At 36.2% G+C, this 26,547-nt stretch overlaps 1 protein-coding gene across 1 annotated transcript in view; it reads right to left on the bottom strand.

Annotated features, from left to right (window-relative positions):
- Positions 1 to 2,353: 2,353 nt before the first annotated feature.
- The window catches only part of GRM7 (glutamate metabotropic receptor 7), a 490,233-nt gene continuing 466,039 nt past the window's right edge, over positions 2,354 to 26,547 (bottom strand). Inside the window, exons 9-10 of the mRNA XM_070933577.1 lie at positions 9,381 to 9,627; positions 2,354 to 2,424 (exon numbers count right to left, since the gene is read on the bottom strand). Of these exons, the coding sequence (XP_070789678.1) occupies positions 2,354 to 2,424; positions 9,381 to 9,627 (318 nt within the window). The remainder of the gene's footprint in view (positions 2,425 to 9,380; positions 9,628 to 26,547) is intronic.

Here is a 26,547-nt window from a genome sequence, read left to right as displayed (position 1 = left end):
GTGCCAGCAGTTATTGCTAATAGAACACTTCCTTTATTTAATGATCTGATTTTCACACTCTTTGTCTTCTTTAGAAATAAAAGTGATAGGAAAGCATTCTTTGGGTGCTTTTAGACAAGATTTTTATTGTGCTATTACCTATCATGTTCACAGACTTGTAAGAGAGATCAGGATCTACATATTACTGAGTTCCCTTGCTAATCCTACAATCTTTTCCTGCTGTTTCTTCTGTTTGTTTTTCTCATCACAAAAGATACATTAAGGAAGCATTAATTTGATTCAAAGTACCAGGAGCTGTTTCCACTGGGAGCACCCTCGAAGGCTTCAGAAAAAAAAAGTTAAAAACTGAAATGAAAATATCTGATTAGATTACTTAGACCCTTATGGGAGGGGGGGAAACCACACATTCTAAGCAAGGATAAGAGCAAATGTCTTTTGGTTTAGTTGAGGCAGATATTTCCAACGATCTTTCTAAGGATAAAAATGGCTGTTTATAAATAACCAATCAAAGCAGGGATGAAATGCTACCGGTTCAGACCAGTTCAGCTGAACTGGTAGGGATGGCAGTGGGTGGTTCGGAGAACCGGTAGCGACGGCAGCGCGAGGCTCCGCCCATCTGCCCAGTCATAGTTACTTCCTTGTTTTAACCAGGAAGTAACCTGTTTTTTTACCCTCTGTGCATGCACTTCCAAACTGGTAGGGAAGGTAAGTAGATTTCATCCCTGAATCAAAGCCTTTAATTAATATTTTAATAAGGAAGCAATTTTGAAAAAAACATTTTCATAATATCACAAATACATCAGTACTAGAAAAAAATAATCATCTCAGCCATCAACCAAACAGCAAATAAGATCTCAGATAACAGTAAATAAGATCTCAGATAAGAGATCTTCACACAACCCCTTTTTCCTTGTGTTCAATGAAAGAATGAGAGAAACAGGATGAATCCTAAATAGCTAAAAAGTTCAGTGCTTCAGTTCAGCCTGATGCTCACAACCTAGAAGACTGGTCCACTATCTCAACAAAGACCTGTATTTATCTAGGACCATAAACAGCGAATTGTAACTATTGAGTACAATGATAAATCCTCTGAGGATATGACCAGAGGGTGTGATCTTACTGTTAGGAAATGGTTATTTGTCTAACTAGTTGGTCAGGCAATATATAAACCAACAATGTATGTTTGCAGTCAGAAAGGTATTATATTGCTTTAAGACTGTATTGCATCATCCTGTACCCTGATTGGCTAAGCTCTGTAACCAATGTACTTAAGGGAAGTCAGGATTATGGCTTGTGTGGATACTACACCATTTTACCTGCTTATTTGCTGTAACTCTCTACCTGATCTCACTGCATGATCACTGTTTGATCATAGCTACATGTTGCTTTCTACTATTTATTGAATGTTTTAATACTGAACTTGTTCCTGTTTTGAAACTCAAGAACAACTGTTTTATTGTGTAATGACAACAACTGGTAAGAAGACTTTGTACTTGGAATATCCCTGAATTGATATTTTAACTATTGTCTTATCTTGAATTGTTTTTGGACTTTGCTTTACTTTTCCTAAAAGTAAAAGACTACAACAACTCAGTGTGTTTGTATGTTAACTGTGACTGTTCACAACGACTCCCAGTTGCTTTTCATGTGTTTACTCAAAGAGTACTCTGCTCAATAACCCACAACATCAGTTATGAGCCAAGAATATCCTTAACACTTACCATCATTGAATACCAAGAATGGATGTATGAAGACCCCATAGCTTCTCATCATTCAAACTTTTATCAGACATACCATCTTATAGTTCCCAAAATGTGTCTCGTTTAGTCACAGGTGACATAAACTGGAGGTTGAAGTTGATTTCTTCATTAAGAGAAGGAATTTTTCCTTTCCTTTTCCTTTCCTCCCCCCACCATCAGTTATAAAGTTAACTTTTATCTCATTTAAAGGACAGAACAAAATATTATCTTTATGGGGAGATCAACCATCATACATTCCTCAAAAGCACACTCTCAACCTAGCCCATATCCAGTCCTCTAGAGGAAGTAAATCTTTGAGATTAGAAATGAAATACTGTATCAGCAATTCATGTACTTTGTGGGGCCAAAAAAAACAAAACAAAACAAACAGATCATGGACTGTGGCTTTCCATTAACTGGAAAACATTCTCACAAGCTTTGTATTGACTTTATAATTCATTATTTCAATGAATACAATGCAAACAACTTCAGGTTTCATTAGCAACTTACTTCAGTAAAGTCAATGCATTTTTAACATTTAATGATGCATTTTTTAAAAAACAAAGCAGTAAAAGTGAGATCTTTATCTTACCTTCTAAAAAAGCAGGCAAGAGCTATACTGTAGGTGGAATAGTGTACCAAGTAACAGATTTTTGAACACTTTTTCTTACAGGTGGTATGCAGTCTATAGGAAAAGTAAATATATTTGTATATATAATCCATGGGTTTAAATATATCATATCATTTATTTTTTTATGAGCTAGTGTCACTCATAATATCAAGCTTATAACCTTGTCAAGGTGCAGTATATAGTTTATACCGGCAAGAAACCAAGCAATTCACAAAAAGGTTTGGGTATTTCCAAACACAAAAGAAAGTCTCCTTATATCAGGAACATGATTTGGGACAGTTTATACAAATTAATGATTGTGTCCAGAATCCAATCCCTTTCACCATGCTATCAGTCTTCATGGCTCTTCAAAATTTGAGGTTGGGTTGATTTTCTTATCTCTCCTGTCCCTCAAAAGATGAAGTAGGCAACAACATGCCAAAGATGTTAGAAACTAATACAGATGAACAAGCAAAAGAGATAGCCCAGCATAGCAGCATTTGTACAGCAGACTGTGCGACGCATTCACCATTCACACCTCTTTAAACAGGTGTACACAACCAATGGACACTTTTAAGCCCTGCCTTTTTTTCTTTTCATCTGATTGCATTCTTACACCCTTCTAGTCTGAAAGAGATAGAAAATCACAGGAGAGTTCAACCTTATGTATGTATGCTACACTACTCTAGCTGAATTGTTATTTTGGCAACTCACTTTGGAGTAGCATGGAGAGGAAGGAGAAGAACTCTTAGCTGAATTGAAGTGAGCCTCTCTTAATGCATATTAAACAGGCATCCATTTCATTTTACTACTGAGATATAACTTGTGGTGATCAGAAGGTGACTCCTCCAGTTGATGATAAGAGTCAAGCAATGTGTTATATTTCACACTGCATCTTCTCCCAAATATTTTTTTACCAAGAACATCAATCATACATCACATTGCATGTATATGTGTGAGAGAGGGGGGGAAGGAAGGAAGGAAGGAAGGGGAAGGAAGGAAGGAAGGAAGGAAGGAAGGAAGGAAGGAAGGAAGGAAGGAAGGAAGGAAGGAAGGAAGGAAAGCTCATGATCCTTAGTTGATGAACAGGTATCAAATCCTGTGTGAACAAAGAAACTTGTCTTCTTCAGATACACTACAGCCTACCTATATTTAAACCAACATCCACTGCTTTATTATTGGCGCTATTCATCTGACTGTAACCTCAACATTTAATTAAGTTATCCTTGGCAGGAGAGAATAGACTGAGTCTAAACTTATTGTTTTTCCTCACTGTGAGAGAAAAAGAAGGAAAAAGTGCAGGGGAAGTCTGGTTGCCTGTCTTCCTTTCTTCTCCAAGCCATTATGCTTCTTTCTGACTATAGAGGCAGCTTACTACTAGTCTTCTTCGTTCACTCCATGTAGCTCATTGAGGTTAAAGAACTCCTGAAAGCTGCTTGTATTTCTGAATTTCTGTCCCTTCTTCAGTTCTAGTCTCTGACATCAGCAGCATGTCAGAAGTTCCTCGATCAACAGTTCACTTTATTCCATTCAAAATATGACGACTAGCATGATTAGCGTTTTAAAAGGCCGAGCTGAGATATGTTTACCAGTAACTTCGTATCTTCCATTTTCCATTATTGAAAAATATGAGTTAGATATCAACAGCACATCTGCATGTCTTGACCATTAAATGAATACAGAAGGCTGAGACATTTATTTATTCATGATAGCCTTAGAAGGTATCAAACTAGCTAGGCAGCTATCTATCATTTTATCTTCTAAATAGGGTTATTAGGAGCATGATTTCTATCATCTGTAAACCAGATCAGTTTCTCAATCTGGCTCCTATAGTATACATATGGCTGGATATAGAGAGTGATTAATGTCTGTTTGAGAGAGAGAGGGAGTGAAGAGACTATATTCAGTTGCCTTGGACAATTTTGGTTCAGTTTTTGGCATATAGCCATGCTGGCCACATGACCATGAAAATAGTCTTCAGATAACTCTGGTTCCCTCAGCCAAGAAATGGAGATGAGCACTGTGCCCTATTGTCAGACACAACTGACAAGGAAACCTTTACCTTTTTAAATATTAAGTATTTAATTTAATAAATACATATTATAACAGAAAATATGATATGGAAGATAGTACTAACATCCCATTGCTTATAGGCCACAAGACACTTTGAAGCTTTTTTAAAAAAAATTGGTAGATCCTGGAAGCCCAAATAGCTGAAACACAAATATGTATGTTTTTTGCAGATCTATTCAGGAAATGAAAGAAAAAAAAAGAGGGGGGAATGTAATGGGCTTTACAGATTCATTAAAGTACAGTAACTTCATTAAATAAACTGGGGGGAAAGTCTCAAACTTTCTGAATCCAATGTCATTGGACTATTCTCACAGCTGTCTAAAAATGAATTTTTGAAAGTAATTATCCCTGACAACTACAAATCTTTCACCTTTATACATAACAAACACAGATCACTAAGTTAAAATAATAACAATTTGGCTGAGATGCTTCTATTGGCGCCAGTGTCGTCATAACTAGAAGAACAAACATTCCATTTATTCAAATAAAAGCACAATCAGAGATTTTGTTAAATCCTGTGAGATTTAGCCTGTGAAACTATGAGAAGAATAAATTACTTTGGGGGAAAGCAGCTATATGTACAAGTTTCGCCTTCATTGTAAGATGCTGAAGATACTGAAAAAGGAAGCAATTAAAATACAACAAAAGCAGACAGACTTACAGTCAAACATATAATAGCAAAGCAAAGCTTTTCAATGAAAAAAGCATGCATGCATCAAATGCAAGTTTTGATTATGATTAGTGGGTTGGCAGGCATTGGACAGCTGACTTTTAAGGCTTTTCAAAGATCCTTCAAAATCCCATACTGGGATCCCCATTTTTGTGGGGAGGAGGATAAAAGGTCCAATTGGAAGTCAAAGATCATTTCATGGAGGTCTCACACATTGGCTCTTTACCTACTCACAAAATACCCTCAACAGCACCCATGTCACCTTCTTTTTTTCTAACCAGGTAGGAAAAGTAGACTGTAGACCCATTTTATTTTGCAAGATCACTTATTCCTTATGTGTAAAATGTAAGGACCGTATTGGAAATAAAGATGATTCTGCAGCCTAACATTTTGCTTTGTGGTATACTGGCTTCCTGTTTAAAATATTTAAAAATTCCATTTAAAAATTCAGGCAAACATTTGTTTGATAGGTACGACTAGGGGGTGAGGTGTCCACAGGGAAATGAGTGTTTGTGAATACCACACTAGGAACTCCAGACCTAGTGTGGACATTTTTGTGTAGAAAAACAAAACAAAAGTTCAATTCATACCTGATAATCAAAACAGAGAAACCTATAGTCCATGAAACAATGTTAGCGTATAAGTTACACCCTCCTTGGCTACCAATCATGGTTATATAAGATGGTAGGATATTGCCAAGATCCAGCAACAACTAAACGGCTGAAAGTATCCCACTTCTGCCACACAGGAAAACTTTCATAGTATAAAGTGAAGATAACAATCACTCTCCATTATAATTTACTATCCATTATAAAACATTCAGCACAATATTTTATTTAGTTTACCACTGCTGTAAATGTTTAGGAGTGTGGCTAATCTTCACCAATATCTCCATAAGCATCAACCTGGGTGCATCACAGAAAACAAACTAACTCAAAGTTCAAAAGAGATACTTTAAAGATTGGAGCATTTACAAGATGGACTGAAATATTGGGTCTTTTCTCTGCTACCAACCAATTTAAAAGTGAACCCATTGGCCCTTTCTGGCAATACCAATGCTGTACATTTCAGAAAATGGAACCAATAATGCCCTGGAAGATCATAGACTCCATGATGACGTACCATCATTATTAGGGCATTGTATGGATGAGAAAAAGATGGCTGGTACTATACCACCTTCCTAGGACCATTCCTTTTCAAAGCACAGAATAAATGGCCTGTAAGCACTCCAATGAGCCACAGTCTCACTTTTAAACTGAACAAAGGAGAACAAAGAAAGCCCTTTGACTGTCTGATAATCCAATTTGTAACTACAAATACCACGAGAAAATAATTTCTCTTTCTCCACTCAATGAAAGTTCCTGAATTTGCCTCTCCTACCATATGTATATTTATCTTCTCCTTCTATTTATTGCCAGTTTAATGGAGAATAACTGAGATAACAATATTGTAGTTTAAAGAACAATGACTGCTAAAATAAAGAAGTGCTGAGACCATGAACAGAAAAAATGTCTGAAGACCAAGTAATAAAAAAACTGATGATTTTGCATATATTTGATTGAAATGTCAGATGCCCTATTAATGATGCTTCATCTGCAGCCTATGATTCATTAACGCATGCTATGATAGCCTTTTTCTGAATGCAATGGGGCAATAATCTGCATACAACAGCAATGACTTTTTTTCCCCAAAGCCTTTCATTAAGGAAAAAGGAGAGAAAGTCAATAGCTAACATTTTTTTAAATTTTTGGAACAAGAAATATCTTGGTGTTTGGAGGTACACAAATCTGTAGCATTCATTTAGGGAAAATAATATGATTGTATAATTTAAAAAAGAAGAAGGAACACATTGTTAACCAATATCATCCCACAGAACATCTGACAGCAAATCCTATACTGAATACCAAACAAGGCTCTTGCAGAACAGTTAGTATCTAAAATAAGGATAAGAGTACTCAGTTACTGCTTGGGAGGTGTTGAAGTGACTTGGGGTTATGCCAGAAACTGTCCTTGGTCCTCTTCATCTCAGGACAATTTCAGAAGCTGCAACAAGCTGATGTTGTTGACTCAAATTTCTCAACACTCAAAACAGTTTTCTGATTTAACCATTAGATCAGAACATCCGCCCAGCTTTCTCCAACCTGACACTCTTTAGCAACTTCCATGATCCACAGCCTATGTGGTGGGTGAGTGGCAATTCTGGAAATGCTATTTCCAACTCATACAGAGTATCACGTGTTAGGATAGTCTAGATTAGCTCTTGTTTCACAAAGAATCTTCGCAAAGGGAAAAAGACCTTACATGGGACATTACAAGTCTTCTGATCGTACCCCAATCTAATCTAATTGGTTTAATGGCCAATTTTAATTTTACTTTTCCTCCTCATTAAATATCAGTTTCACAGAGTTGCAGAGGTGTTTTGACTCAAGAACAATATTTAGAAAGTCAAAAATTAAAGCCTTTAAGTAACTGGTAGCAATTGTATCTAAGCATGAGATCATACTGCTGTCTGATGTTTGATCATTTCTTTTAAAATGATTGTTACAATGGCTTTTTGAACTTCTTAGGCAGGAAGACAGCTCAGGGGGAGGCTCAACTAACCACCTCTCAAAGGCATAATATCCACACAGCATTTAAAGTTGTTCTGTTAAGGAATCCTAGTGGTACAGTGATTAAGTGCAACATCGCAGGCAAATTCTGCCTACAGTCTAGAGTTCGATCCTGACAGGGCCCAAGGTTGATTCAGCCTTCCATCCTTCCAAGGTTAGTAAAATGAGGACCCAGATTGGTGGGGACAATATGCAAATAATGCTTACATTTGCAAACTGCTCAGAGAGTGCAATAGGGTGGTATATAACTCTAAATGCTATTGCTATTCTGAGAACTGGAAGCTACTTTTTGCCAGTTGTTGATAAATATGAGAAAGCCACTCAGAGAACTTTTCAAATGAGGACGATCATGTATTAAAATTCCTTTGTTCTTTACATAATTTGCATCTAATTTCCCTTTATGTATTGTATTCAAGTTAACCAGAATCCTCTGCCTGTGATTAGGGCTGTCAATTAAAATGGTTAATCTATCACCTGTCTTTTAATTGAACTATTTAAATAAATATTCATATTACCAAATATTCTCTCTAACTATAATAGTCCTTTAATGTTATGGAGATGAATTGGCAAACAATATTTTGTTGGTATTAAAATAATAGGGTTTTTTTTGGGGGGGGAGGGAGGGTTGTTGGAAAACCATGACACTCATTATTTGAGCAAAATGTCTTTTTGGGGGTGGAGATAAAAAATAAATTGCAACCATAATCTTGGGAACTATTTAGAAACTAGCAAAACCGTGAAGTGCTGCTCCGGATGAATGTTCATCAGATAATAATACTCATAAAGGAGGATGGAGCTTAACAAGGAAATTTGCATCGTAAATGCTTCAAATTCCTAAACATCTGAACAGTGTTCACACTGAATCTAAACACCATCATCAAAGTAAACACCACAACCACTACCTTCCTATTTTAACTAGGCACGGTTGTTTTATGTTCACTGTTGAAGGAAACCTACCACCGTTTCATATTGGAACATGAAACAGCAACTGACTTAGGATATAAATTAACACAAGAGTTTTTTAAAGTGTAGTTTTTCCTTCACATTTAAAGCAGATAACTCCAAGATTTTTTTTTGGGGGGGGGGTTGTTATTGGAAGCATTTTAAGACATTTCCTTTAAAGCTGTAGTGAAAACCTCAGACCAGAAGGCATTCTCTGTATTATTGGACTTCAATTCTGGTCACCCTCAAAAGAATATGGCGGTGGTCGTAACGATGCCATGAGACGTGAAGGCATATATTGCATATACTTTTTGGTATGAGTAAGCTACATAAAATAGGCAAAAAAAGACACCCCAACCTATTTCTTGCTTCTCTATTTAACAGCATCAGAAATAGGTGACCTGCATGAGTATTCATTCTGAGATCAATTATCAAAGAAAACCGTCATGCTCAAAAGGCTACCCCCTAAAAGGAAAGGGGAGATATCTAGAAGAATTGCCTGTGATACATTCTAAAGCAACTCAGAGAGTTATTCTCAGCATGGAGAATCAAAAAGCTCTGGGCAAAAGATTAACATTATAAAAGCAGCATCTTATGGGAATAGAACAGCTTCAGGTAGACTTCTGTATAATCTTCAGGATAAGAACAAAGTAGGGATGAGTTCTCAAAGATAAGGCTCCTCTCAACACAGTCTCTACAACACTCTGGCAAAAAAAAAAAAGTTTCAAACTACTTACTGTTTGGATCTACATTTTCACAAAGTTCTGTTTTTGCTTCCCCATTGGGCCTGTCGCTAGTTTTGTGTGATAGTCGTGACGACATGGTGGCTGCTGTCACTACTGCTTTGAAGCTGCGTTTCCGCTTTTGGACGTTTAGTTCAGGATGGAAGATGATGATGTAAACTTTCGGCATGTAAAGCATCCCCAGGGCCACTGAAGCACTTAAGTTCATAGATATTGTAAGGGTGGTGGTTTGTACATAGACCTAGAAGACAGAATAGAAAAAAACACACCACTGAAAAACACCATTGAAAAACAAGGAGTGGGTGAGTGCAATAACTTCAACAATGGAGGTGCCTTTTATGCGACTCCAAACAGATCTTCGGTATTCCAAATTCCTCATCAATAACCATTTGTCAGATGCTCATGTTATTTAGGTTATGTGTGGACTTTTGGTCTACACAATCTATCTGAGGCCATAGTGACAGGGGGAAAAAATGACAGAAATACTTCTTAAGCTTGGTACAAAATTAACTTGATATTGTAAGTGAATTTACTCAGTAAGTTTTCATAGGTGAAAAAATGTTTTTTTTTTGTTGTTGTTGCTGCTGTCAATTATAAAATTAACACATTTGTTTCCATTTTGGCTTAAACACTGTCCAAATATACCTGTGTTTTTCTAATGAAAATGTTTTCAACTGACATTGAAACATTTAAACAGTTGGTATCGAGAATTTTTTTTAAAAGAGAAGTATAAAAAACTTAACCAACAGAATTTGATTGGAGTGATTGACAAGGCTCTAATGGACTGAAATGGAGAGTTCCCTTCTTCCCTAAAAGCTTTTTCCCAACCAATGCCCGTAGTTAAACCCAGCCCTCATTATAAAACAATATGGATTCCATTAATGATTATTTGAGGAATATTTCCCATATTTCCTCTTAGAGGGCATTTGCAAATGACAAGAACGTGTGTGTGTATGTGAGAGAGAGAGAGATTGAAAACCTAAATTCTGAGGGAAAAGATCTTATGGACACTTTCAAAACATAGCTGCTATTGTATGCAAAAACAACGAGTTTCTAAGAACCATATAATTCAAGAAAAGGGCCATTTAAGTCATTGAGTTCAAACCCCTTCTCAGTGAAGATATACAAATAAAGGCATTCTTTTCTTCTTTTTTACATTTATAGCTTAGCAATTGGTTCCACTGTAGAACTAAAGTTTTCTCTAACATTTAATTGAATTGTTTTTTTGTAATTTAAGAATACTATTCTGTTTCTTATACTCTGAAACAAAAAAGAATAATTTGGCTGTACATAGCATCCCTTCACATTTTAAAAGCATTAACACTGAGCCTGGTGGCTCAGCAGACTGATAGCATTGTGATTAACACCAGCTGTCTGTAAGTTCGAATCTCACCAGGCTCAAGGTTGACTCAGCCTTCCATCCTTTCTAAGGTAGGTAAATTGAGGACCCAGATTGTGGGGGCAATAAGCTGACTTTGTATAAATATACAAAAGGATGAAGGCTATTGCTTAACGCATTGTAAGCTGCCCTGAGTCTCCAGAGAAGGGCAGCATATAAATCAAATTTTAAAAAAAAAACCAAAAAAACAAACAAACACATATTCCTTTCAGAAATCTATTGCTAAGTTTAAATTATCTCAATTTTCTATTTCTCACTGTAAAATTTAGTTTCTTGTCCTTTGGTCATCCTCACTGCCCTTCTCTCAACCTATTCCTCTCTGATTTTTCCTTAAAATATAATGCCTCAAATGAACACTGTTCCTTTAGTGAGTGCTACAGAATTTAATGCATTAACTTTTCATAATTTGGAAATTATGCTATGATTGATGCAATCTAAAATTGCTTTTCCATTTTTAGCAGCTATGTCACACTAACTTCCAAGCGTCTTTTTACATCTTTTGCTAAACCATATATGTGTATTGTGCGCCAATGTATTTGATGTCTTTAACTTAAATGAATAATTTTATGTTTGTTTCATCCTTTTATTTTCAGTTCGAATTTGCTAAAGCAATTTTTAGATTTGTTTTTATCTTTCACTATCCCACTCGATTTTGAGCCATCTACAATCTCATCAGCATTTTTCATCTTTTTGTCCAAGTTATTACAGTAAATATTTCTGATTTGCAGCTTTAGGACCAAATCTGATAGAATTAAGTCAATACTTCCCCCAATTTGATGAGAAAGCATTGATCAATAACTTTTTAAGTAGAGTTTCCAAGCCAACAGTGGATTTACTTAACAGACATGGTATCCACCTATTTTAGTTTCTAAGTGGTTTCTAAGCATACAATTTGCCTTTTTACAACAGTTAATCTCTGGTTTGACATTTGTTTGCAGTGTTTGCTTGTCTGTTTTTAATTTAATATATACATGGATATATATTATACAGGATACAGGATATCATGTTAAGCAATGTAAGCAATTTGAGAGAAATCAATATTAAACAACATGAAACCAAGTATCCAAAGACTCTAATCAACCAGTCATCACACAAAGAATTCAATGTGTCATTTCATACAGGCTTGGAGAAAGACCCAGGACTCATTTAAATAAGGCTATTGTGTGTGTATGGGGTGGAGCTGTACAAATCTCTGGGTGGGCAGTTCCCAGAGAATGCCAAATCTGCCCAATCATATGAGATGTTTAATTATAGGATATAATTATCCTATAATTATAGGATATAATTATAAAGATATCCACCCACCCACCCCAATAATTGACCTATGCCACGTGGGCCTTTATAGGTGATAACCAGCATCCTGAATTGTATCCGAAAAGTCTATTTGTAAGTAATAGACTCAAAAAGAAGCAACATTATGACATGGCCATAGGTGCCTGTTAAAGCTGCTTTTTAGGACAGCTGCAGCTTCTAAATTGTTTTCAAGGCCAGCATATTGCAGTAATTTGCACTGCGGTTGTCTTAGGGCCTCATAGTCCAGCTATGGACTCTACTGCTGCAGAAAATAGATTTGTGTGAAGGCCTACCTGCTCCTTGACCAAGACCTATACATCTAAGGAAATCCACACGTTGTGTACCAGTCCCAAAGAGTGAAATACAACCTAATCATGCTTGAAAATGAAACATCCTCACACTCATGTGATCCATAGGATCACAACCACTCCATTTTAGCGGTCAGCTTGAGTCCATTCCTCGCCATCTAGCTTTTTGGTACCTTCTTAGTTCAAATTCATGTATTGTACTTTTTGTCAAGATTTGGTTGTTCCAAAAGGATGTTCCAGAATTTCAGAACTCTAACCACCTACTCCTCTCAATAACATCTCTTCTGCACATTGAGTCTGTCCAATGCATTATTTTGACTGCAGCCAAAATAATGAGTCTTAATTTTTGAAAAATCAAGGAAAGCAAGGTGAACATCCTACAATCCTTTGCCAGACACTCTTTAAGCCCTCTTGTTATCCTCTTGGATCTCCTTCTAACCATACTTCCAAATTTCAGTGTCATAAAGGAAGAAAATTAGAAGCCTGAGTCACCCTATGTAGAGATGATAAACCCATATTAGAATAAGCACTAAACTAAATTATCCCAGATAATATTTTTAAATTGATTCTCCAATCTCTCTCACTCCTCAAAATGAAAGACCAAATAACAACGATCATCCTGGCCTTATCTATAGGCATGAAGTATTAGATACATTTCTCACCACCATATCTTAAGAAGGAATTATTGAATTGGAAAGGGTTCAAACAAGAGTAATCAGGAGCATTTAGGGGTGGGGGGTTATCAAAACAGTCAAGATGGCGGCCAGAAGCCCACAATTTAAGCTGCCTTCCTTTTTGACATGATTAAAGTGCAAAAGCAGCTGTCCTAAATGAAAGATTACAGCAAGTAGCTCCTCAGTTTGCAGTGACATCAGGCTAGCAAACTTCTCAAATGCATTTAGTTGGTCATTGCATAACCCAAGGGATAGACTAAATGGGACTCTTGTCATATCCATCAAGGTTAATTTTATTCTTATTTTATGCATAGCTGAAGGACAATAGGAACTCATTCTATCAATGTGACAATGGTCATAGTGTAGGTCAGTGGCTGCTATTAGATGGCTCCAAAATTTCCTTCCTACAGTGTTCTGCATTTGGAGAGCTTGTGATAGAATAGTGCTTTATAAAATGGCTATGGGAAGATTGAAGCAGCACATGGAAAAAACAGTATTTTTTTAAAAAAATGTCAAAACCACACACGTTATAATTCTTTCCTGGTACAGAAATGTGAGTCAAGAATAAATTCCAGCTCTTTTAATGCCATTCATTCTTTTTCTTTCATTTCTAAAAGAGAATGAACATTCTAAGGGACCAAACCAACGAAGCACTAAAACATGATTTTAACTTCCATCAAGTTGAATAAATCCTATTCTAAATCTTCTTATATGCTAAGAATTAAGTGCCTGAATGGGTCACCTACCTGTACAAGCATATAGAACTAAGGATGAAAAATTAGTAAATCGTGTTGCAGATCACAGGGGCTTTATGATATTTTGCAAGCTTCATCAAATTATTTAATAGTTTAATCAATTAATGCTTTAATTGCAGATTAAAATTTGTCCCTCATTTATTCTTTCATCTGGTTTATAGAAGTATGTTAATTCATTCTTGCATGTTCCAAATATAAATGAACAAGAAACTCAGACATAACTGTCCTTGAAATTTGAAGAGCAGGCTAGCAACTATTTTGCATTTGAGGACAGCTTTGTTCAAATATTACCTCAAATTATACATTAACATAAAAAGAATAAATTCCTATGAGTTGTAAGCTTGTAATTTTACTTTTTTCCCCTTCTCTGGAACAGCTACACTAAAATGAAAATAGCCTCCATACTCATTTTAAGATGATTTCATTGCCTGAAATGGAAATTAATATCAAAGAAGAGTCAGTAGCCAAAGTGCTACATGCCAAGAAAATTATAAGGATATGACTATAATTTTTAGACTTTGGGATGATGGATGATAAGATCCCTCAATCCAGGAGTATGATTGTAGTTAGTGGAGAAGAACCTTGAAATTCATGGATTGATTTGGAAATGATAACATAATGAGGCCAAAGCCTCAAGGGAATTACTAATAGCACCAGATTTTTAAAAAGGATCCTTTGTTTGACTAAGACACCCACTATTGGAACAGGAATTATGGGAAGTCCCTGCTTGGTATGAACCAAAGAAAACTTGAAATGGTCACTGTTATGTATTGAATACATATAGTTTTGCTAAAGTAAAACTAACCTTTAGATGACCCTAACTGTTAACTTCAACTGTTTTGGAGGGAAACTTAGAACATTCATATTTGGGCGGGCTTTTTCAAGTATTATGATTGGTTGAGGCCCTGTGGACCCGGAGTATAAATTACAGGGATTTGCTTGTTGTTGAGAGTTCCAGTTGAGTCAATAAATGCTGTTGTATCTATGCTATCTGTTCTTGCTTACCACATCCCACAACATAATAGTCACTCCCGAGACGAAGTGCATTAAATTCTTCAGGCTGCTTCAGGAATTTGTGAATGTAGGTAGATTGGAATGGGCTACTTTATATCAGATAATTATATGATATTCAAAACATGAGATCATAGGAAGGAATGGACTGGCAATGATGCTCAAAGAGACATTGTTACAAATGTGCTAATTTGTAACTAAATAAATGACAGGACTGTATCAGAATTGACAGTTGTCCAATGAACATCAAATGTTACACAAGGGTATGGTTCTGCAACAGACAAAATCCTGCAAAAGCAGCAAGGAATTCAATGGCTAATTGCAAAAGCTGGGAAATGAAATGGCTAGCAAAAACATAATCTTTTTGGACCCAATCTGAGGACCCAGATTGTTGGGGGCAATATGCTATTTAGTATACTGTCTTTGGTGTATGACACCCAGAGTCCTCGGAGAGTGGGCAGCATAGAAATATTATTATTATTATTATTATTATTATTATTATTATTATTATTATTATTATCATTATTATCATTATTATTAATAATCTTTCTAATTAGCATTGCAATGCAAAATATTCTGTAAACCTCCTTGAGTCGCCATGGGCGAATAAGGTGGCAATATAAATTCAATAAATAAATAAATAAAAGTTTAAGAAATGGAGCAACCTAACATTAAAGAAAGATTTGGATTAAATAAAAACAATAATGCCAATTACATATTGATAGGCTTTTAAGAGACCTCTTTGTTCATTGCCAGTATGTGGTTTAAATAACAAACCATCTACTCAGAAACTCAGCATCTTTAGAAGAACAACACTGCAATAAAATCATAGGACTCAAAATGAAAAAGTTTGGTGTAATTTGGTGTAATCAACCAGGAGACTTCCACATGCAGCTTGTTGTCAAATGTACAAAATAGGTATGTCAGCAAGATTTGGTCTGGTTTACAATTGGCCTTGTGAAAAGGTTAGTTTTGTTTTTACCTTTGGTTGTATTGATTCGTTTGAGCTGGCTAGGATCATTATCTGAGATAAGTGGTCATATAACTTCTATTAATCAATAAATAAATCACATGCAGTCAAAATATATCAGTTCTATAAGAAATGGAGTTGATATGCTTATCTTAGGTAATAAAATACCCTGGGATTTATGGAAAGCGATAGGGAACTCTCTTAACGCTGAACTGGAGAGCAATGCAAGTAGGTTTCAAGTACAAGGAAAAATGGATAATGAAAGTTTGGGTCTACTAAGATATTATAAGAAAGACATGACTGGAAAGTATGGAATCAAATGAGAGTGCCAAAAGTTTGAGATATGTGGATGGCACCCTTTTGTTATTCAAAATAAAAGATGGAAAAGACCCTATTATAAAAATAAAACTGAAACACTTCTACATACATACCAAGGGTGGGTTCTAATTTTTTTTACTATTGGTTCTGTGGGTGTGGCTTATTTTGTGGGTGTGGTTTGATGGTCAGGTGACAGTGGGTGTGGCTTGATGGTCCTGTGACTGGGTGGGCGTGGCCAACTCAATGTCACTCACGTCAAGGAGTGCCTCATCTGGCCCCTCCCCTCCCAGCCATTCCTTGTCACACTCAGCCTCAACATAGCTATAGTTCTGTAAAAATGTTGTTCATCTTTTTTCAGCTTTATTATCTATATACTATAGATGCGCTTTCATGGACCACTGAAAGGAGGAAATGGCTCACATGCTTTGCCCAAGAGTGTGATAGGCAATAGGCTTTTAAGGGGCTGCCAGAAAGAAGGGGGGGAAAGTATTTTCTAAAGCACCAGAAGGCAAAACAAGAAGCAATGGATAGAAACTGAACAAGGAGAGAAGCAACCTAAAACTAAGGAGAAACTTCCTGACAGTGTGAACCAATAAAGGTGCAGAAATATTTCAGTCATAAATTCACATATAAAATATCCATTCGTATAATACAACCTGCATATTGTTCAAAACAGTCGTTAGTATTATGGCTGATGTTTGACAGCAAGCCTAAAAGTCAAAGATTACAAGAGTGCTTCTTTCCCTGTATGTACACAAAACACCACATACCAGGAATAGCATATTAAGATGGACTTACATACCAATTATACTGTTCCCTTTCAGGGTAAACAACATTATACAGAATGCAGAAGCTGGGGAAAATACCCATGTTTGGAAAAATTGAGCTGTGTAGAAGATGGGAAAGATAACCTATAGATTGGATTTTTGAGAACGAGGTCATTTTCAGAATATTATAGAAATTGCTACAGTATAGATTAGCAATTGAGGGCAGGTCAAAATTGTAGGTATTTTTCCTACAACATTAGGGGTTCAGCTTTACTCAGAGATCATTCTAATCCTAACAAACTCTGAGTCAATGAAGAACAAAAAAATATAATTGTTGAAGATCATCTAGTCAGCTTAGTAGTAGAATAGCTATTTAATGTGGATCTCCTTACCTCTAATTCAATGTTCTTCCCCTACTATACAATGCCTTAGAATCAGGAAGATTTGCCTTCACACACCCAGGGCTCAAGTCATACAGGATATAATTAAAGAAAGAAAGTTTCTCTAACTTTAGAGAACTTTAACAGTACCCAAAATAAGCAATTAATTGCTATAGAGCACAGTCCCCAACCTTTCCAGTTTGGCAACCCAGTGGTGTGTGTGTGTATGTGTGTGTATCAGGCATGTGCATGTGCCCATGCGTGCACAGCTCCATTTGTGCAAGTGGCGGTACATGTACCCACTGCGCCCATGAATGGAGCATCATGCGTGAGCACAAGTTCTGTCCACTCACGTGAATGGAGCTTCACACATGCACACTTGCCCGCCCCTCATGCAGCCCAGTTTCTAAAAGGCCGTGGGCCAGTAGTGGCCTGGGGGTTGTAGAGGAATGCTTTCTAGAGAATGTGGCAGCTTCTTAGCTTAAACCTCCAGTAACCAGGGAGAGACTATTAGAATCTGCCCCAGGAGCATATCCTCATTCCTGCCACTTCCATTGGACTGAACATTTGAATTTTTACTGATTTTTTTTTCTTCACACATACAAACACCAGGGATGTCTCCGGTATGTCATATCCTATTCAGATGCTGGCACTATTTCAGCATAAACATTTCTATGCAGAAGGGATTTTAAAGTTGTAAATACTATTCCAAGGTCACATTTTACTATTGTCTCGATCAAAGAACAACTGACTTTTTGTACTAACACTTTGAAAAGAAATATAAAGGAATGCTTACTTTTTGTTCTTAATGATTTCCATCAATTAAGGTCTTTTGATAGAAATTAATAGCAGAAACAGCTGCCTATTCATGGGCTCTACTAAAACGTTGCATTTTTGTATTTGTTTATTATTTAAAGCCTCAGGTATCCTGCTTTTAAAAACCTAATTCTTACCTAATTCCTTTATGGCAAATTTATTGCCATAAAGGAATACTGATAAAGCAGTAATAAAATACAGTGGTTTTACTAAGGATTTATAAAACGGTACTAATACTTCACTTGATTTTGATTCTATGCCTCTGTTTATACAACTAAGGATTGTATTAGCTTTTCTGTCTGCTACTGCACACTGCTGGCTTATGTTTAAGGGATTGTCCACTAGGACTCAAAGGTCCCTCTGATAGTTAACATTTTTGAGCCAGGTTTTGCCTAATCTGTACTTGTACCTTTGATTTTTCCTGCCTATGTATAAAACCTTAAAATTCATGTTGTTGGATAGGGCCCATTGTTCAAATCTGTCAAGACCTTTTTGGATCCTGAGCTTGTCTTCTGAGGTGATGGCTATTCCTGTTAGCTTAGTGTCATCTGCAAATTTGATGAGTTCTCGTTCTATTCCCTCATCTAGGATGAAGATATTGAATAGTACTGGACCTATGACAGAACCTTGTGGTACCCACTGCTTACTTCCCTCCATGTAGATGTAGTACTATTAAGGACTACTCATTTAGTATGGTTTGTGAGCTAGTTACAAATCCATCTGGTGGTGATGCTGTCTGTCCCACATTTTACCAAGAAGTAGGTTGTGATCTACTTTGCTGAATGCCTTGCTGAAGTCTAAGTATACTATGTCCACAGCATTTTGCTTATCTACTAATTTAGTCACTTTTGCAAGAATGAAATAAGATTGGTTTAGCATGATCTAGAACCATGCTGGCTTCTAGTTATAATTTTATTTGTTTCTAAATATTCACAGATCTGTTGTTGTTGTTGTTGTTGTTGTTGTTGTTGTTATTATTATTATTATTATTATTATTATTATTATTATTATCATCATCATCATCATCATCATCATCATCATTATTATTTTTCTCCAGTATCTTCCCAGGTATTGATATTAGACTAATTGGTCTGGAGTTTCCTGGGTCTCAGGTTTTTGTTTTTATTTTTGTTTTGAAGATGGGAACCACATCAGCTTTTTTCCAATCCTCTGGTAGTTCCCTGGTGCTCCAGAATTTTTTAAAGATATGGTACAATGGTTCTGAGATAACATCTGCCAGCTCTTTCAGAACTCTGGGGTGTAATTCATCAGATCCTGGTGGTTTATATTCCTCAAGTTCATATTTGCATTATTTTCATCTTTCTAACTCTGGTTTGTTTGTTGCATTGTTAACTCTTAGACTGCATAGCTCCTTAAATATAGAGCTTTAAATATAGGACTGCCTCTGAATAAGAGGCGCATAGAGAATTCTATATTCCATAGAGGGATTTCAGAATTAATGAAATTATTTCCATTTTTCAGGCTCCATTTTTCATCTATGCTGTCATATTATCTTTAGTAAGTAGGGACATTTTATCTTTAGTAAGTGGGGATATTTTATCTATACTTCCATCTTTATAAATTACTTTTGGAAACATATATTAAATATAGATAAAATAAACTGTAGGAATATATAAATAATACCTCTCTTGTGCCCCTTTTCTCTCCCTCTCTCCCTCTGTCTCTCTTTTGCTTTGTGGATGTTTTAATTTTTTCCTTAATTACACTATATTTAGGGCTTTTGTTTTCCTTTTGTTCTGGAATTCCTTGGCTTATATTTTCAAAAGTGCAGTGCAGCTTTTAAAACAGAAGTGGTAAATGAGCACTCTTAACTACCTGCACTGTTGCATTCTGCAGCAATTACAGCTTCTGAGTACCTTCAAGGGCAGCCCCACAGAGGAGACTTTGCAGTAATCCAAATAAAGAAGACCAAGGCACAATTGTGCTGCCCCACTCACTCACACATACATGTCAGTGTGGTTTATGGAGATTCTGGTATTCCCCAGCAGTTCTCTTCTCCCGACTTTAGAATTGTTCCAAACAAAGCCAGTCACAAGCAAGCCCAGATTAATCCCCCAGGCAATGGACAATTAGTCCATAAAACAAAATTGCTCAAACAAGTAAGTCCAATAAATGAACATAAAGCCCCCAGGCAAAACCTGAAAGCACATCCACTTTAGCTCACTGGTTATCGAAGTTCAGAGTCTCAAAATTCAAGTAGAAAACACAAACAAACACATGGCCACGACCTGCACATGATGTTCCCAGCAACATCTCTGTCTGCCATGCTAAATAGCTTCTTGGTACAGTCCATAAAGAGGAGCAGGGCCTTCTCCCAAGCAATCTGGCAGACCTCCGTTTCTCTGCCCTGCATGCTCTGAGATCCACCATGGCAGGCAGCTCCTCCCCCTCCTCTTCACTGTCCTGCAAGCTGTCCCCAGCCAAAGCCTGTAATTCTCCTCTTGCTGGCCATTCAGGGTCACAAATTAACTCCATTCCTGATGTGCCAGGAATGAGCTCGTTCTCCCTCAAGCTGGCCTCCAAGGAAGAGTTGGAGGAGTCGTCCAAGGGACACGACAAGTGACTGAGCAGGACCTCATGATCCATTAATAGGTTTGATTTATAGGCCTTCAGAAGATTTCTTGCAGTCCAGTATGAATAATCAAGGGTTTACTCCAAGACAGTTTGAGAAACAAAGAAGAAACAATAAAAAACAGCTTACAAAAATACAACACTATGCCTAAAGAAGCAATGACATCTTACTAACATCTCCCATTCAAAACAAAAACCCAACCAATGATGGACCCCTTTTCCAAGCCAGCAGGTGTGCAGGTTAGTTTGGCTCTGATATTTGTTTTATAGGGATTTGTGACTGGTTTATATAGAACACAGTCAATAATGAATCCACCTGTACATGACTGATCATTTTTGCCAAGGACAAGGAGGATGGGTATATCCCATAAACATGTCCATCTACTCATCCCATCTCATCTCATCTCATCTCATCTCATCTCATCTCATCTCATCTCATCTCATCTCATCTCATCTCATCATCTCATCTCATTCTTGACAGTGTTCATCTACCTATGCCAAGAGAAAGGCTACGCCAAGAGCAAAAAGTATCTAGTTTATATAAAAGGTACTTTTTCAAAAGGCAACTGGACTTCCTTTGTTTTTCCTTGAAGATGTTTTGCTTCTCATCCAAGAAGTTTCTTCAGTTCTGACATTCTTGGATGAGAAGCAAAACATCTTCAAGTAAAAACAAAAAAAAGTCCAATTGCCACTTGGAAAAGCATCTTTGGGACAATCATGACTTGGATGACTGAGAATCTCTATCGACATTTTTATATTGGAGAGTTATAGCCAAGAACGGAGAAGATCATGCCATCCTACCAAGATGTTTTATGCCAAGACTGAACAGGTCAGATCAATAAAGTAGCTGCTTGAGATTAACTGATATAGTGTGCTAAATACTCAAATATATTTCACTGTATAGTTATTATATGGAAGTATAGAATTATATCAATGTAAGGGGAAGAGTGCACACCACTGTCCATTTCCTCTTTGCCAGTTTTCCAGAAATTCCACCATTATTACACTTCCCAATATATTTTGTTTTGAGTACCATTAGGAGCCATATATCTGGAAGCAGTAGGTAGATCATCTACCCACATGATCTTGCATTAAAAACACTGAACTACAGGAAGAAAAGTTGTGTTTGGTTTTTTAGGATATTTCTTTTTCAAAATAAATACATAAATCCTAACTAAATAATAAAAACATTTTGTGCATATTTTTTTTTAAAAAATGAGATATCTGAAGGTGCAAGAGGTAGAATGTAGGGGAAATAATACTCTGCTTAAGTATAAGCTAATAGAGAGTGCAACAACACAATTTTATGAACATTGTTTGTCTTTTTAAATGCACATCTATAACACTTAATTCTGAAAAGTTAAAACTCCTTTTGCCATATTTATCACCACAATTATGACTTTTTCCATTTTATTTATGCATTTAGTTCTACATTTCTCTCTATCTCCCTCTTCCCCCCCCTCTCTCTCAGAAATAACCATTCTTTGGATAATCAAGAACACAAAGAAAATCAGTTATAGTAGGAAGGTAGAACTATGTAATCTAAAGGCAATATAGACCACTAGGTCCAAAAAGTAGATTTCAGAAGCATTCCCAAACTGAGCTTGCCACCTGAGAGATCTTACTCTAGCCCTCAACACCTGATGAAGACAAGCTGAAAGTGCCTTTCTTGAAATGTTCTGAAGGTCCAAGTATATCAATAGTTTAGGTAACCAAGGCTCAAGTAATATTCTTGCATTCCAAATGTTATTTTTTTTTTATTGAAAAAGTTTTTCAAATACAAATTTTCCCCCTTTTCCCCCCCCTCCTCCCTAACCCCCCCCTCCCCCTCCCCTCCCCCTGTGACTTCTTCATAATAAAACCCAAATTCATAACAGATTATATAATACTTTACCATCCCCTTACTCCATCCCCATATGCTGACCCTTTCTTTCTAATAAGTTTATCATATCCCCCTTATACTATACATTTCAAAATGACATTCTACTATAACATTATATAATAACTCGTAATTTAGCATAATAATATTATTATATCTCCTAGTTTAGCGATTTCTGCTCATAATCTACCCTTTTCTACCCCCATACATATATCTCTTAAATCAAATATTTTATGTATATTAATATAACATTTCAAAGCAACCTTCCGCTATAAAACTATATAATAAATCCTAATTTAACATTTATTCAGTTCATAGTCTACCCATTTCCTTCACCCCCATCGTTATATCTCTTAACTCAAATCTTTTACATATATTCATATCTAAACATAATATCCCTTTTCTTAGACTAAACAATCAATAAACTAACCTGTCTCCACCCACTTTCCTACAAGACTACCATACTTAATAATTCTTAATATCTTTATTCTTCTGCCCACTCCACTAAAAAATATTCCCTTATGTAAATAAAATCCTCTTAAAAAGACTTTAGGCTTGTAATCCATATAATATCTTCTGTAATGTCTTTCAGCTGGATTGTAAACTCCATCACCCATGTTAGGGTAACATCACATCCTAATTCCAACAGTATGTTCGGTATCTTCAATTACCATCTACCCCCATCAATAACAAATATCTTCATAAAAAAAAAAAAAAAACAACTACCCGAGTGACTTTATATTTGTATTCCATGTAGTGTCTGTAGGGGTGTCTTTTATCCAAATTATTAATTCCAACCACCATAATAGGGTAATAGCCAGATCATCTGCGTGCCCCAATCCCATAACACTCTTGCCTTGTGGCTCAGCATAAACGTAGTATATTTATCAAAGAATCCAAAAAAAGATAGTTCCAATCCATTCAGTTTAAGGCCCTTTTCACATCCCAAAAGTACAGCACTGCAGAGATCTGTCACTCTCCTCAGGATAATATAAACCAATACTTTGCCGATTATCTTTTCATATATTCAATCATCTCTTAAATAACTGGCATTACACTGTTGTTTAGTTTAAAAGTTTTTGTTTTTGTGAGACCTGCTTCTTCTTTTCTTGACTTTTTGTGGGTTGGATCTCTATCCTGATTTCATTTCTGTAAATTGTATATCAACTATTTGGTTTTCATGCTGATCTATAACTTGATCTTGTTGGTTTTGCTTTTGTGGCTTAAATCTCCTTTCTGCTTCTATAAATTGTATATCAACTGATTGATTTCCATGCTGGTTTGTGACTTGATAAGTCATTACATTAGAATCCAAAGCCGCCTCTCTTGTATTAAATAATCCAGCTGAGACCTCTGAAGGAGAATCCAAAAGCGGCTCATCTGTAGAGACCTCTGTAAATTGTTGTTTCTTCATTGCTTCCACCTCCTTCTGCTTATCTTGAATTTCTATCTTTTGTTGATTTTGTTTTTTGAGAACTTTGTAGTAAAATTCTTCCACTTTTTCAACAGTATTTAGCTGATATCTTTCTCCTTGATATCTCAATATTATACCAACTGGAACGTCCCACCTGAATGAGATATTTTGTTTTTTTAGCTCAGTCACCAAAAGTCCAAATTTCTTTCTATCTTTTAACATCTTAGGCGGCAATTCTTTATATATCCAGATCTTTCTTCCATACAGTTGTGCAGTAGAATTAAAGGATTTTTGCACAATATCATTTCTTATTTCTTTATCTGTGAAGTAAATCACCACATCTCTAGGCAGTTGCCTTTGCTTTGCAATCCAAGAATTTACTCTATAGGCCTTGTCAATCTTACAAGATACCTCCTCAGGATGAACCTTTAAAATCCCAGCCAGAACTTGAGCAGATATTTTTCTTAGATCATCTCTATTATTTTCCTGTAACCCTCTCATTCTGACCGCAAATTCCGTGAGCCTGTATTGCATCATTACAACTTCTTTTTCAATCCCTTGCTTTATATCTTCTGCATTGTAAGTCTCGTGACCAGCTTCCTTTTTAGACTTTACTAAACTATTGTCTTGAATATTTATCAAATCATTTTCAGTTCTTTGTATTTTATTGTCAAGATTATAAATCTTATCATCAACTTCCTCTATTTTAGACTCTAATAATTTGATATTTGTATCCATCTTTATAACAACTTCTGAAAAAGCATTAGTCACTGTTACAATCTTTCGTTGCAGATTATCATACTTTAGTTGTATCATTTCTTTAATTTCCTGCCTTAATTTTTCAAATTTCTGGTTCACAGTCTCGTGATACTTTGCCATTTCCTCCTGAAGAAATTCTTTTAAATTAAAACCATTCTGCTGAGTCTGTAAGCTAAGAAATTGTTCAGATAATTGTAAATGGGGGAGCACCCCCCCCACTGCTTGTATGTCAGGCTTTATTAGTTTTAACGCCATCCTGCCACACAAAAAAGCTCTTTTTTTTTTAAAAGAAAACTTTTCCCCAAACAAGATCAAATACAAATCTCCAAGAAAAAAGAAACTTAAAATGGATATTTTCCTTCTAGATTCTAGCCGGCACTGTATATTTCGCTAGCTTATTACGGAAGGACTTTCACTTTCGGCTTTCTTCTCAAGCCTCAGCAGTCGCCATTTTAAACTTTTTTTCCCCTTCAGTTAGAAACATTTGTAAAATCATTAAAAATACTTGCGGTTTAGGGTCCCAGGTTCAAATCTCGCTCTCTTTAACTAAACCATCTGTTAATTTTATTGGTTGGTCTGGTCCCGGCACCTGGCTCTGCAAAAAGGCAGAGTTCTCCCGAAGCCCGGAGGAGCGGCGAGCGAAAATAGGGAGCCACAATCTGCTCGTCCCCAAGAGTAAAAAATAAAACTCTGGGGACTTCGCAGAGGGCTCTACCTGCCCTCGCCTGCTCTGGCTCACATTTCCATCAGGAAATGGAGTTTTTCGAGCCGCCTTTCAGATGTAAAGGCGGCTCTTTACAGGCAACGGGGCTGGCGGTCACGGAGGACAGTCTGGTGGCGACGGAAGCCAGACCAGAAGTCGGAAGCCAGACTGGAAGTCCATTCCAAATGTTATTGTATTCACATCTATGTGCAAAGAGGTTAGTGATTAATAATCCTGATATTTGAATAATATATTTCAAATAATATATTATTCATGATTTCCATGTATGACTTTTTAAAAATTTTACAGTCACGTGACATCAATACTAGCCTACTGAAATTTGTAGTTGCTATACTTTAAAGTGGCAATTGAGTTACAGAGTTATGCTAAGTTGATTGCTAGCCTGCAATGAAGTTCAGTGAGTTTTACCAATGACTAATGATGGCTCCCCAGGGGACATTTGATAAACAAATGACAGTAGTTATGATGATTGAAGCTATTACTATACAGAATAACAAGGCATGCAAATAGCCTCTATAGGTTTCCATGGGAATGTCAAGGAAGCATGTTGCACCACCTGATTTTCAATTCAATACTGTGTAATTAAAGAAAAAACAATCTTCTCTTTTAGGTAAAAGAAAATGACAGCAAGCTATTTTCACCACACTTACTTCTTTAATACTTGGTAAGGCTGTGGGTCCATGCCGAGTGTACTAATTTACTATTAAGCTAAAGAAGCCTTGTACTGAAACTGTATTAACAAGCTGTTTCGTGATGAAGAAGAGATTTGGCCAAACACAGACTAAAGAAGTGTAGACCATAAAAATATTTCAAATTCTGATCCTATATATGAATATTGTATATGAAGCTCCATTAATAATGGAATTCATAATAGCTGGTCTTATTTCTCAGCTCCACTGGTGTCAGCTTTACCCATCTTTATTCTTCACTCTTGAAAGAATTACTTGAAAGCTTTGTATTAACTAAAATGGGATTAGAGTTCCCACTGATTATTTTTTAGTTTAAAAAGATGGAGTCTGCAGCCTTGAGAGATTAAAGATTTTGAAAAACAATAAACAAAAACATGCAGTCTCATAGTTCAGCTCTTTATGTCTCATATTCA

Source organism: Pituophis catenifer, unplaced genomic scaffold (genome assembly GCF_029215685.1).
Source record: "Pituophis catenifer annectens isolate HBS135680 unplaced genomic scaffold, rPitCat1.0.hap2 SCAF_2, whole genome shotgun sequence".
Taxonomy (NCBI): domain Eukaryota; kingdom Metazoa; phylum Chordata; class Lepidosauria; order Squamata; family Colubridae; genus Pituophis; species Pituophis catenifer.
Note: the sequence above shows the minus strand (reverse complement) of the source record. Positions and strands in the feature narration are given on the sequence as shown.